The sequence below is a fragment of the Rhinoraja longicauda genome, chromosome 9 (assembly GCF_053455715.1).
Source record: "Rhinoraja longicauda isolate Sanriku21f chromosome 9, sRhiLon1.1, whole genome shotgun sequence".
In the NCBI taxonomy this organism is placed as follows: Eukaryota; Metazoa; Chordata; class Chondrichthyes; order Rajiformes; family Arhynchobatidae; genus Rhinoraja; species Rhinoraja longicauda.
This window is the reverse complement of record NC_135961.1, coordinates 34,155,778-34,169,745: the sequence shown is the minus strand read 5'-3', so window position 1 is coordinate 34,169,745 and position 13,968 is coordinate 34,155,778. Positions and strand designations below refer to the sequence as shown.

The 13,968-nt window shown below is 48.2% G+C and overlaps 1 protein-coding gene across 2 annotated transcripts in view; it reads right to left on the bottom strand.

The window, feature by feature from the left end:
• Positions 1-13,968, bottom strand: part of heatr1 (HEAT repeat containing 1) — an 86,107-nt gene that overhangs the window by 53,355 nt on the left and 18,784 nt on the right. For both annotated transcript variants that reach the window (XM_078405074.1, XM_078405075.1), the window contains exons 7-11: positions 13,094-13,305; positions 12,233-12,357; positions 5,207-5,312; positions 2,913-3,020; positions 2,043-2,160 (exon numbers count right to left, since the gene is read on the bottom strand). In XM_078405074.1, the coding sequence (XP_078261200.1) occupies positions 2,043-2,160; positions 2,913-3,020; positions 5,207-5,312; positions 12,233-12,357; positions 13,094-13,305 (669 nt within the window). The remainder of the gene's footprint in view (positions 1-2,042; positions 2,161-2,912; positions 3,021-5,206; positions 5,313-12,232; positions 12,358-13,093; positions 13,306-13,968) is intronic.

The following is a 13,968-nucleotide window of genomic DNA, read 5'->3' as shown; positions in this document are numbered from 1 at the left end:
TGAGGGGTGATCTTTTAGAGGTTTATAAAATTATGAGAAGAATAGATTCGGTAGACGCACAGAGTTTCTTGCCCAGATTGGGGGAATCAAGAACCAGATGACATAGGTTTAAGGTGAAATGGCAAAGTTTTAATAGGAATCTGAGGGGAAACCCTTTCACACAAAGGTATGTGGGTGTATGGAATAAGCTGCCAGAGGAGGTAGTTAAGGCAGGGACTGTCACGTTTAAAAAACAATTAGACAGGTACATGGATAGGACGTTTAGAGGGATATGGGCCAAACTCAGGCAGACGAGACTAGTGTAGATAGGACATGCTGGTTGATGTGGGCAAGTTGGGCCGAAGGGCCTATTTCCATGCTGTGTGACTATAATTGTACTCATGACGAGGATAAACAAACTGAACAAAATCAAGGGCCCTTCCTGTTACGGAGGCATTTTGATATCCTATCCCCAGGCAACCTAAACAGCATAGTAATTCCTCTCATAGTGCAACCATCTCAGATCCAGAGACCTGGGTTCAATCCTGATCTCCTGTGCTGTCAGTGTGCAGTTAGCAATTAGAATGTATACCCCTTTTCAAGGACCAGACAAGACGTGCACTTTTAAGACTGCAGCTTGGACAACGCACTACTCACTCCCAACCCACATTATCTGCTCCAATCCCTGGATTTTGCAACTTTAACCCACCACATTCTCTTTCAGACACGTTAGTGGGGCACCACCGGTGGGGAAGGATGAAGACCCAGAGTCCAGTTCTCAGTTTGGTCAAAGGAAATACAAGGGAAATCAAGATGTGGCATTTAGGTGTTTAAAAAGTTTACACTGTTAGAGCAAGGAAGAAAGAGGGCAAGTCCTTCCTTCCCCTGGCAGGGTGAAGGATGCCACCATTATTTACAAGTAACAAATTTTGGTACTAGAAACAGGCATAGTCACAGGGATAGACACAAAGTGCAGGAGTAACTCAGCAGGTCAGGCAGCATCTCTGGAGAAAAAGGATGGGTGATATTTCGGGTTGGGACCCTTCTTTAGACTGAAAGTAGGGGGTTGGGTGGAAGAAGCAAAATTAGAAAGTTCTTGGGAGGACAGCAAGACTAATTACTTCTGATGAAGCAACGTAAAGTAAAGTTGTAAGTGAGTTACAAAGGGAACTCCGTAAGGAAAAAAAGGATTCATCTCCAACTTTCAATCTAAGTTGACACTCCAATTGCAAAAATTTATAAACTTCAATTCCTCCTCCAAATTGTCCAGCAGGGTGATATTGGGTCATATTTGAGGTCAGACGCTGACATATTCCTCAGTGTACCCTGTGTAGATGTCAGAAAGCAAGGGAGAATGAGAGAAGTGGGCCGTCAAGAAATATTTCCATCTGTGTCAACAATTATGTGACAAGGGCAGTTCAGTAGCACAGTGGTAGAGTTGCTGCCTTACAGCGCCAGAAACCCATGTTTGATCCTAACTACAGATGTTGTCTGCACGGAGTTTGTACGTCCTCCCCATAACCACTTGGGTTTCCTCCCACACTCCAAAGGCGCACAGGTTTGTAGGTTAATTGGCTTTGGTGAATTTGTAAATTGTCCTTAGCGTGTAGGATAGTGTTAGCATACTGGTCGCTGGTCGGCACAGACTCGGTGGGCTGAAGGGCCTGTTTCCGCACTGTATCTCTAAAAGTTAAAAAGTATTGATAAAAAAGTGACATGAAATAGGACCCTTATTAAAAAGATAAACAACTGTGCAAGCCTATTGCAGCTTTGGAAGGTACAGCAATACTTTCCATAGAAATACTTATGGTAAACCAAGAACATGTCTTCCTCTATGGCAAAGTCTCAAAAGCAATATCTTTTTAAAATAGGGCAGTATTAGTTTCTATGATGCAATGAGATCAGATTAAAAACACGGATCATTTCACTTAAAAGTAATTTTAATTCTAAGGAGCCATGAACATCAGTTATAACTTCAAATTGTGTCAAAAGAATCTACATTTAATCGCAAAGCAGATTTTTAAAAGCTCGGCCAGATCCCCAAACATTAATATAAATTTTACCTGATGCTTAGCACTGCTCAAAGACAGAGCAATAAACTGGTTGAAAACATCTTGCTCTCTCTGGCTTGTAAGGTTATTCAGGTGTCTTCCCAATGAAAATTCGTAGGCCTTGGGGTACCTATATTGAAATTTAAAAAAAAGACTTAAATAGGAATATTTAATAAAATGGATTTTAAAAAGAAAAAGTGTATTTTGGTTTCCAGCTGAGCAAATGTAATACAGTGCAGTATTATTACAATAGTGAGGGTGGCAAGGGTTATGGGGAGAAGGCAGGAGAATGGGGTTGAGAGGGAAAGGTAGATCTGCCATGATTAAATGGCGGAGTAGACTCAATGGGCAGAATGGCCTACTTCTGTTCCTATGGCGTGCATTAAAACCCCAAAGGCGACAGAGCAGGACTTTGGGCTTTTTCTTTTGTAAATGGTGTCAAAATAGGGCAAGAGGGGCAAGAATATCATTGCTCCGTGCATACGTGACAATAAAGAAGCATTGAACCATTAACAACTTTATCTTTTGAGAATATGCATCCTTTCCATTAAACCATCTAGTCCCAGACATCAAATCAACCTCAGGCTGTTTTGAAATGGTTCTTCATTGGCAAGTGGCACTGTCCTAATCTTTTCTGTGCAAACAAATGGGTGAAGTATGGCAGCATATTTATGAAGCAATACAGCTGAGAGTAGACATGCATCGCAGGCTTTTCTCCAAAAACAAATTATGCCGTCATTTTGCATTCAAAGCTCGAATTCTTTAAAGGCAGATACATCCATGACTTTACAACATACAAGTGCCTTTAGCTTGAAAAGGTGCCGCACATACACTTATATCTTGAGTCCTTGCACATATAGTTGGATTGCAAGCTGAGTTTACCTTGTTTCCAAAAGTCTGACCAAGGGCATAGTTTTCTGATTTAATGCAGAAAGGCCGTCAGGGTCAATATCCTGTGTCGAATGAGAAATATACTCCTCAAGAAGCAGGCTGGAAAACAATTCAGATGTTGCATGAGCTGAATCAACAACAAAGATAAATGAAACTCTGCAGAACTACAGCTAGATATTTATCTATATAAAACCTTCCCAAAGATTGCTGGCTCCAGGTCCTTGCAGATGATATGTGTGTTTAACAGTTGCAATAACACATTATTCAGCACATTTATCACATGGCAAATCTACTCCAAAGAATTTGATGCAGATAATCTATCACTTGTTAACACAAGATTTGAGTGTTAGTTTTATTCTAAACCAGCCAATTTCCCCTAACACAAAACAAAATTCATGAAGCATTCATTGTAAAATATTTCTCCTCAATACTTAGTTTGCAATCCTTGGTTTAAATTGATACAATGCATAATTAAATAAATTGTTATTTACATGAATTTCATTGTTTTAAAGTAGTTTCGCGTGGGAAATCAGTTTAATCCTTACAATTAACAATATTTTGTTTTAATTGTGCATGGCTCAGAGCATAAGCATTGTTATCAGGCATTAAGCCAGCATCATTTTCATTCTATGTTTAATAAAGGATATTATGAATTCTATTTAATGTGGGGAATGCGTAACGATCAGAAATATGTGAGTGGATAAGTGAGCGGAAGAGATGCCAAATCGCTAAAGTGATACTAGGATATGTGCAGAAAGGAACTGCAGGTGCCAGTTCACACTGAAGATCGACATAAAATGCTGGAGTAACTCAGCGGGATAGGCAGCATCTGGAGAGAAGGAATGGGTGACGTTTCAGGTCTCGACCCGAATGGGAGGGGGAGATAAAGTGATCGCCGCCATTCAGTCCGCCTCGGCCTATGCAATCCCTCAGTTGTTGCAACCCTTTAACTCACCCTCCCATTCCCACACTGACCTTTCTGTCCTCGGCCTCCTGCACTGCCAGAGTGAGGCCCAACGCAAATTAAAGGAACAGCACCTCATATTTCACTTGGGCAGCTTACAACCCAGCGGTATGAATATCGATTTCTCAACTTTAAGTAACCCTTGCTTTCCCTCTCTCTCTCTCTCTCTGTACTTCTCCCACCCTAGTTCTCCATCCTGTTTCACTGTCCTTCTGATTAATTTTACTGATTGTATGCCTCCTTGACACCTTCCCCTCAGCTAACAATGAACCATTTTACATTTCCTTAATATCACTGCTTTGATCTGTCATTTTCACACGTTACCCTTCCATATCTCTAGACTCCCTCTTCCCCGACACTTAGTCTGAAGAAAGGCCTCGACCCGAAACGTCACCCATTCCTTCTCTCCAAAGATGCTGCCTGTCTCACTGAGTGATTCCAGCATTATGTGACACTAGGATAGACAATAGGTGCAGGAGGAGGCCATTTGGCCCTTCGAGCCAGCACCGCCATTCAATGTGATCATGGCTGATCATTCTCAGGATGTGAAGGTTTAGATTTTTGTGGGAAAAGGCAGTATCTAAAAGCAGTGATGTTATGCTACATCATGCATGAGCAGGCAATCAAATGATGTGCAAGATGGAACTGTAGATGCTGGTTTAAACCGAAAATAGACACAAAAAGCTGGAGTAACTCAGCGGGACAGGCAGCATCTCAGAAGAGAAGGAATGGGTGACGTTTCGGGCCGAGACCATCAAATGATGTGGTTTATTCACAAAATGCTGGAGTAACTCAGCAGGTCAGGCAGCATCTCGGGAGAGAAGGAATGGGTGAGTTTTCGGGTCGAGACCCTTCTTCAGATTGAAGAAGGGTCTCGACCCGAAACGTCACCCATTCCTTCTCTCCCGAGATGCTGCCTGACCTGCTGAGTTACTCCAGCATTTTGTGAATAAATCGATTTGTACCAGCATCTGCAGTTATTTTCTTATATCAAATGATGTGGGTTTGATTTGAGGAAATGTACACGTTCAACTTATTTTTTCCAATGAAATACACGACAATTTTGCTTTCCAACAAATATTAAATGGAGAACCATGTCTTAGAAGAGGACAAAAAAATCTGAGTGAAAAAGTTCTGTAACTTTTCCACGCTGTATTTCTAACATAAACTAAACAAAACATGACGAAAGGAAGCTTTTCGTCATTTTAACAAATAAGTAGCAAAGAAGAAGAAATATAATCACCAAAATCTCAATATAAATGTCAATTGCAAGGAATTTCATTGCAAAAATATAAGCAAGCAAAATGTTATTAATATTTACTTGGCTACAGTCTGGTCCAAGTTGTTCTCCAGTGTAATATTCTGAAGTATCGCTTCCAACAGTTGGAGATGTGTTTGGGAACCAGGATCTTTGTCCTCCCTTTCGGCTGTTTCAACAAAGAAAAGAAAATAATTTAATCAAATTCAGGCCTGCAAGAAATATTTTTTAGTAAGTGAGTCTGACATTCAATTTTTAGCAGTTTCAAGCTTCAAGTGAAATTATTTATATTGAATTGTGGAGAGTTCACAGGTTAATTCTTACAGCTAGATGTTGGCAGCAGAGGATAGAACTTTGTGAACAGAGGATAGAGGATAGACAGATTGGTCATGGCATTTTATTGTAAAAATGACGAAAAGCTTAATTACGTCATGTTTAGTTTAGTTTACTTTAGAAATACAGCGTGGAAACAGGCCCCTTGGCCCACTGCATCCACGCTGATCAGCAATCACCCATACTCTAGTTAATCCTACACAGCTGGGACAATTTATAGAAGCCAATTAACCTACAACCTGCACATCTTTGGAATGTGGGAGGAAACCAGAGTACCTAGAGGAAACCCTCGTGGTCACAGGGAAAACATACAAACTCCGTGCAGACAGCACCAGTCGTCAGGATCGAACCCGGGTCTCTGGTGCTGAAAGGCAGCAACTATACTGTTGCACCACTGTTGCTGCCCAGTCGTTTGCTCTTCCAATTCTCAAATGTTTGCTTCGTTTAATTCAAGCGTTAAGAGTTTCTTAACCATTAAGGCTTATTTGAGGTGGCAAGCATGCAGTAAAAGCACAACATGAGCAGCCTGCTTGGCACTGAGTTAGAAATGGTTAATTGAAGTCAGCCAACTCACATCTTGTAGGTGGGAATAACCCCATGGACCATGGATGTACGAGGTGTAAACAGGGGAAGAGGAAAGGTCAAGAGAGCATTGGTTATTGGGTATTATATAGTTATGGGAGCAGGTATGTGCAGATGCAATTCTAGTTCGGCAAGTTGTCTCCCTGGGGCCAGGTCAGAGGAAATCTATAAGACACTGAAGAATATTCTGGAGATAGATGGAAGAGAGAGGATGATCTTCTGGAGGTTGTGGCCCACACTGGTATCAATGACCTAGATACAAAAGGGGATGAGAACCTGCAGGCAGATTGCAGAGAATTGAAGGCGAGCCAGATCTGATAGAGGACGGAGATTTCCTTCCAAGTGACACAGGTGCTTTTTAATGATGTTAACACTGACAGTTTTACAGTTGCTGTAACAGAAATAAATAAAGGTGGAACTGCATCAGCTTAAATTATCCAACTGCTGTGGTTGCATTCAAAGTCAAGGTTTCAGATGAACAGTCCAGGTCAGAGAGTTATGGATGTAGCTCAGACCATCACACAGACCAGCCTCCCTTCTATTGACTCCATCTACACTTCACACTGCCTCGGCAAGGCCGCCAGCATAATCAAGGGCCAGTCTCACCCCAGTCACTCCCTTTTCTCTACCTCCCTCCCCCAAGGGGCAAGAGGTACAGTAGTTTGAAAACGCATTCCCCCAGATTCAGGAAGTTTCTTCCCAGCTGTTATCAGGCAACTCTCATGGAATGCAGTCCCGTCGGCACTGCACCTGTACTCGCTGGAGTTTAGAAGAATGGGGGGAGGGCTCATTGAAACATACAGAATAGTGAAAGGCTTGGATAGAGTGGATGTGGAGAGGATGTTTCCATTATTGGGAGAGTCAAGAAGTCATAGCCTCAGACTTAAAGGATATTCTTTAAGATGAGGGGAAATTGCTTTAGTCAGAGGATGGTGAATCTGTGGAATTCTTTGCCACAGGCTGCAGAGGTCAAGTCAGTGGATATTTTTACGGTAGAGATAGATAGATTCTTGATCAGTGCAGGTCAGAAGTTATGGGGAGAGGCAGGAGAATGGGGTAAGGATGGAGAGTTAAATCAGCCATGATTGAATGGCAGAGTAGACTTGATGGGCCGAATGACCTAATTCCTATTCCTTATGACTTTGCATCTACTTCACTAGAGACCTTCTATCTATCATTAATCAGACTCCATTGTTATATCTTGCATTGAATATTCCAACCATTATCCTTTATCTGTGCACGAGACAGCTTGATTGTATTCATGCATATGTGGCGCGTCGATAGAGGCCCGAAATAAAGGCAAGGAGCCAGGTATTTCGGGGACGTTATATTTTATTGTACCTCGGTTATCAGACGGGTCGAGTCTGCCGGAATGGCTTCGCGCCCAAAACCTTGTCCTTATATACATGGTACCGGACCGCCTCCCTGGACTGGTCCATTCCCGTGCCGAGGGGTCGGTAGTAGTATGGCCCGACCCTTGGGAGCCGCCACAGGACCTCCCCCCCAGAACCGGAGGCACGAAACGCACTGGTGGTCGCACAACCCGACCGGACCGCGTACGGTAATCGGTCGACAGAGGGGCTGGCGGAGGCACAGTTGGAGGGACAGGTGGTGGGTCCCGGAAGGGTGGGCGACCTCGTGGCCGAGGCTGGGCAACCCGCACCGGTTGGTCAATGTCTAAGTGGGCCGGCTTCAGGCGGTCAATTGACACGGCCTCCGGCCGGCCCCCCATGTCCAAGACAAAGGTTGTCTGTCCGTGCTCCAGCACCCGGTACGGGCCCTCATACGGCCTCTGGAGTGGCGTCCGGTGGGCGTCACGGCGCAGGAACACAAAGGCGCAGTCCCGGAGGGCCGATGGCACGTAAGGGCGGAATGTCCCATGGCGGGACGTCGGCACGGGTGCGAGCTTGCCAACTCGCTCTCGGAGGCGCTGTAGGGTGGATGAGGGCGGTTCCTCTCGCCCCGGCAACGAGGGCACGAACTCCGCGGGCACCGTGAGCGGGGACCCGTATACGAGCTCCGCTGAGGATGAAGCCAGGTCTTCCTTGGGCGCAGTCCGGATGCCCAGCAAGACCCATGGTAGCTCGTCCATCCAGTCGGGGCCGGAGAGTCGTGCCTTCAGCGCTGTCTTCAGCTGCCGGTGGAACCTCTCCACCAGGCCGTTTGCCTGCGGGTGATTGGCCGTGGTGTGGTGCAGCCGCACGCCCAACAGGTGGGCCATGGCCGACCACAGCTCGGAGGTGAACTGTGGCCCCCGGTCCGATGAGATGACCACCGGCACCCCAAAGCGAGCAATCCAGTGCGCGGCCAACGCACGAGCGCATGTGGCTGTAGATGTATCGGCCAGTGGTATGGCCTCCGGCCACCGCGTGAAGCGGTCCACCACCGTGAGGAGGTGGGTGATGCCCCGGGACGGCGGGAGCGGGCCCACAATGTCCACGTGCAGGTGGTGCAGGGTAGACCGATCCCTTGGAGTGGCGCCCGGACGTAGCGTTGAATTTTTGCCGTCTGGCACGGAATGCAGGTGCGGGCCCAGTGGCCAACCTGCTTGCGCAGACCATGCCACATGAACCGCGCAGCTACCAATGCGATCGTTGCCCGGATGGATGGGTGAGCCAGCCCGTGGACCACGTCGAACACCCTCCTGCGCCACGCGGCCGGGACGATGGGGCGCGGCTGACCTGCCGACACATCGCATAGTATCGTCGCTGCTCCGGGGCCGAGGGGAACATCCTCAAGGCGGAGGCCAGAGATGGCAGTCCGGTAGGCGGGCATCTCCCCGTCCGTTAGCTGGGCCTCCGCCAGGGCAGAATAATCAATGCCGGGTGCCACTTCTAAAACGGCATTGATGGCGGGGAGAGACAACGCGTCGGCCACCCGGTTTTCCTTCCCCTCGATGAAGCGGATGGAGGTGGTGAATTCCGAGATGTAGGCCAACTGGCGCTGCTGTCGGGCGGATCATGGGTCGGAGACCTTTGCCAGGGCGAACGTGAGCGGCTTGTGGTCCGTGTAAGCGGTGAACGGGCGGCCCTCCAGAAAATAGCGGAAGTGACGAACGGCCAGGTACAGGGCGAGGAGCTCGCGGTCGAAGGCGCTGTACTTCCTCTGGGCGTTGTTGAGGTGCCAGCTGAAGAAGGCCAGGGGGCGCCAACCCCCGTCCGTCAGTTGCTCCAGTACGGCACCAACCGCCAACTCTGAGGCGTCCACCGTAAGGGCTGTCGGGGCATCCTCCCGTGGGTGAACCAGCAGCACAGCCCGAGCCAGGGCCTCCTTCGCGCCGTCAAAGGCTGTTACCGCCTCGTCGGTCTACACGACGTTCTTACGCTTGCCCGCCCGCCAGCAGCTCATATAGCGGCCGCATGATGTGGGCCGCGGATGGCAGGAACCGGTGATAAAAGGCCACCATGCCGACGAACTCCTGCAGGCCACGCACCGAGGACGGACGGGGAAACCGGCAGATGGCGTCTACTTTGTCCGGCAGGGGAACCGCTCCTTGCGAGGACACACGGTGGTCGAGAAAGTCGATTGTGGCCACGCCAAAGCGGCACTTGGCGAGGTTTATAGCCAACCCGTGCTCGCTGAGCCGCTGAAAGAGCTGCTGGAGGTGGGCACAGTGCTCCTGCCGTGAGCGTCTGGCTACCAACATGTCGTCAAGGTAGACAAACAGGAAATCCAGCCCGCGACACACGCCGTTCATTAACCACTGAAATGACTGCGCGGTGTTCTTGAGGCCGAACGGCATCCGTACGAACTCGTAGAGTCCGAACGGCGTGATGATTGCCGTCTTGGGCACATCCTCCGGGTGGACCGGGATCTGGTTGTAACCTCGCACCAGATCCACCTTCGAGAATATCGTGGCCCCAGCCAAATGGGCGTTGAAGTCCTGTATGTGAGGCACGGGGTATCGGTCCTCGGCGGTAGCGACGTTCAGCCGCCGATAATCCCCGCAAGGTCTCCAGCCCCCGTTTGCCTTGGGGACCATGTGGAGTGGGGATGCCCATGGGCTGTTGGAAGGGCGGACGATCCCCAAGGACTCCATCGTGCGGAACTCCTGTCATGCCAGGCGTAGCTTCTCTGGCGGCAGTCGGCATGCTCGGAGGAGTGGGCCGGTAGTTGTTATATAATGGAACACCCCATGCTTGGGGGTCGACGACCGGAATTGCGGGGCCATATCGGGAAACTCCGCCAGAACCCGAGCGAAATGGGAGTCCACGGACGACAGCGGGCGTATAATGGGGTCATTCAGCCGCAGCGCAATGGGCTCCATCGTGGCGGAGTGGACCAAGCGCTGCTGCCTGACGTCCACGAGGAGAGAATGAGCCCGCAGAAAGTCAGCCCCGAGCAACGGCTGGGAGACGTCGGCGATCGTGAACTGCCACGTGAAATGACTGGCGCCGAAAACGATGTGGACCGTGCGGATGCCATAAGTCTGAATGTGGCTCCCGTTTGCCGCGGTGAGGATGGGCCCCCGCTTCCCAGAACGAATGTCCAGCGGCGAAGTGGGCAGGACGCTCAGCTCCGCCCCGGCATCCACAAGGAAGCGGCCCCCGGAGCGCCGATCCCAGGCGAAGAGGCGGTGAATCTGGCCGGCCGCCGCGGGGACTATTGGCAGCCGGCCCCGGCGTTTCCCGGGAACGTGCACGGCTGGCGGCATTGTCGGGCTGCCGCACCCCAGCGCTGATGGTAATAACACCAGTACCTCCTGCTGGTGCTGGCTGGAGCCTGCTGGTGTGGGACTGCAGGTGCATGTGCGGGTGCAGGACCCGCAATGGCCACCGGGGGCAATCTCGCAGGCCTCCGGGGCATAGCTGTCACTCCTTCCACAGCTCCCCCGCCCGACCGGAGAAAATCGGGCGCTTCTCGAGTGATGTTTAGCACGCTGACGTCATCACGGCGCGCCGCCCACAGCGCGTCCGCGCGCCTGCCGAGGGCCCGGGTGTCTGCAAAGGAGGCGTCGGTGAGCTGCAGGCGAATGTCGGCCGGCAGCAGGTGCAGGTAGGTGTATTCAAACATTAGGCACAGTCTGTGCCCGTCGAGCAGCGCGACCATCTCCTTCAGGCTAGATGGGCGCCGGTCACCGAGGCCTGGCATGTGGAGGAGCCTTTCGGCCCGCTCCATTCGGGTTAGCCCGTAGGTTTGGAGCAGCAGCTCCTTAAGGGGTTCATATTTATCGTGGGCCGGGGGGTCCTGGAGGAACTCCGTTACCTCTTCGGCCGCGTCCTGGTCAAGGGCTCCCACCAGGTGGAAGAAACGGGTGTCATCGGATGTGATGCCCCGCAGCTGGAACTGGGCCTCCGCTTGGTAAAACCAAACGCGAGCCCGGGTGGTCCAGAAGGTCGGGAGCTTGATGGCTACCGCGTCGACAGCTGCGGCCTGGTCGGCCTGCGAGCCGTTACGGACGGTCGGCTATCCATCGTTTGTCCATCCTAGTATGAATGGACCGTCGAGGTCACCAATGTGGCGCGTCGATAGAGGCCCGAAATAAAGGCAAGGAGCCAGGTATTTCGGGGACGTTATGTTTTATTATATCATATCATCATATCATATATATACAGCCGGAAACAGGCCTTTTCGGCCGTCCAAGTCCGTGCCCCCCAGTGATCCCCGTACATTAACACTATCCTACACCCACTAGGGACAATTTTTACATTTACCCAGGTAATTAACCTACATACCTGTACGTCTTTGGAGTGTGGGAGGAAACCGAAGATCTCGGAGAAAACCCACGCAGGTCACGGGGAGAACGTACAAACTCCTTACAGTGCAGCACCCGTAGTCAGGATCGAACCTGAGTCTCCGGCGCTGCCTCGGTTATCAGACGGGTCGAGTCTGCCGGAATGGCTTCGCGCCCAAAACCTTGTCCTTATATACATGGTACCGGACCGTCTCCCTGGACTGGTCCATTCCCGTGCCGAGGGGTCGGTAGTAGTATGGCCCGACCCTTGGGAGCCGCCACACATAGTCTTTTTTCTGACTGGATCACGTGCAACCAAAGATTTTCACTGTACCACTGTACAACAGTAATAAACTAAACTCAACTACTAATTCCAGTAATAACCCGTATATCGCATGAATATATCAAATGAATGTGATGTCTATATGATTTTATCATGTCTACATGTGCATGCAACCAAGAATGAGTGTATTTATGTATTTTAAAAATCACAACAGTACCTTTGATAATGGAACGGATCAAATTTGGGAGAAGATGATGGAGCAGAGGCCAAACTTTATACCGAGCATCAATCTCTTGGAGATTTGCGATAAGGCCAGGGATGTTACAGAGGTTATTAAAGGTCCTGCAAAATAAAGACCATCATGATAAGCCAACGGAGCATCTAAAATTCTTATCATGCGTGTCTCACTCATCCAAACAAAACTCACTTTAGTAAAAAGGCAAGAAAAATATGGGAGTTGGGCAAGTGGACCAATCAGCAAATAGAGCATGTGAGCGACTAAGTAAAAGTGGGTGGATTACTTCACCATCACAGTTATCCAAATATGCCGCAGTAAGCATGTTATATACAGAAAATTATTGTACATGAGGAACTGGATAAATGGCAAGTTCTCAGGATAGAGTCTTAAGTTGAGTAAAGAAAGCAATGAATGTTCAGACATTTTTGAGAAATGTAACATTCTGATGGATATTTTCTCAAAAATATGTCAATAATAATCAAAGGTATTTATTCACAAAATGCTGGAATAACTCAGCAGGTCAGGCAGCATCTCAGGAGAGAAGGAATGGGTGACGTTTCGGGTCGAGACCCTTCTTCAGACTAATCAAGCTGTTTCACAAAATTATTATTTCAGTTACTAATGTTGCACATCAAGTTAAAAATAGTCTGAAAATGTATGTGTTCTGAGCACATCTCAGGAATTTTTGCAATCTGCATTGTTCTAAAAGATAAATTTTGTTCAAATAATAGTATTTGAAAATTGTTATTCTGAGGAATCATACATCACTAGCACAATAAATTAAAATAACAGAACATTGCTAAGCATTTCATATTGAAATGAAAGCAACAAATCACTTACTTCTGACTAATATGTTCAGTCTTTTGATGCTGCAGTAAAATAATCAGGCAACTTAAGCCCTCTCGTATCAGAATTGGGATCTTCACAAGCGCTTTGCTGAGTTGCTGAGCCAAAGTGTTTACCAGAGAAGGCTCTAAGACAACTTTCACAGCAAGTTGAGAGATTATCATGTATGTAGCAGATCGATAATCCGCCAATGAGGATTTCAGTCCCTATAAAATTAGAAAAAAAGCACATTGCCCAACATGCAACAAACAAAGCCGAGCCAAGATAGGAGCGCTGGGCACCAAACATTATAAGTGAACAACCAGAGTCTACAATGAGACCACTATCTCATATATCTGACCTCAATTGTTAGGTGAATTAAGGAACAACAGCTACATCAACCTATCCATGTAATTGTCTTATTCACATTTTGTTGAATTAGTACTATATTTGTGAACTTCTGCAATACAAAGGTATGAGCAAGGTTAAGTAGTAAGCAATCTAAATTCTTAAACATTGTATGTTAATATCATACAGCATGGAAACAGGCCCTTCAGCCCAACTTGCCCATGATAACCAAGATGTTCCATCTACACCAGTCCCACCTGCGTGCGTTTGGTCCATATCCCTCTGAACCTTGTACCTGTCCAACTGTCTTTTAGATGCATCAACTACCTCCTCTGGCAGCTTGTTCCAGAAATCCACCACCCTCTGTGTGGAAAAAGTTGTCCCTCAGATTCCTAACAAATGTTTTCCCTCATCTTATACCCTTGACCTCTGGTTCTTGATTCCCCTACTCTGGGTAAAAGACTGTTCATATACCCTATATCTTCTCCTCATGATCTTATACACATCCATAAGATCACCCCTCAGCCTCCTGCACGCCAAGG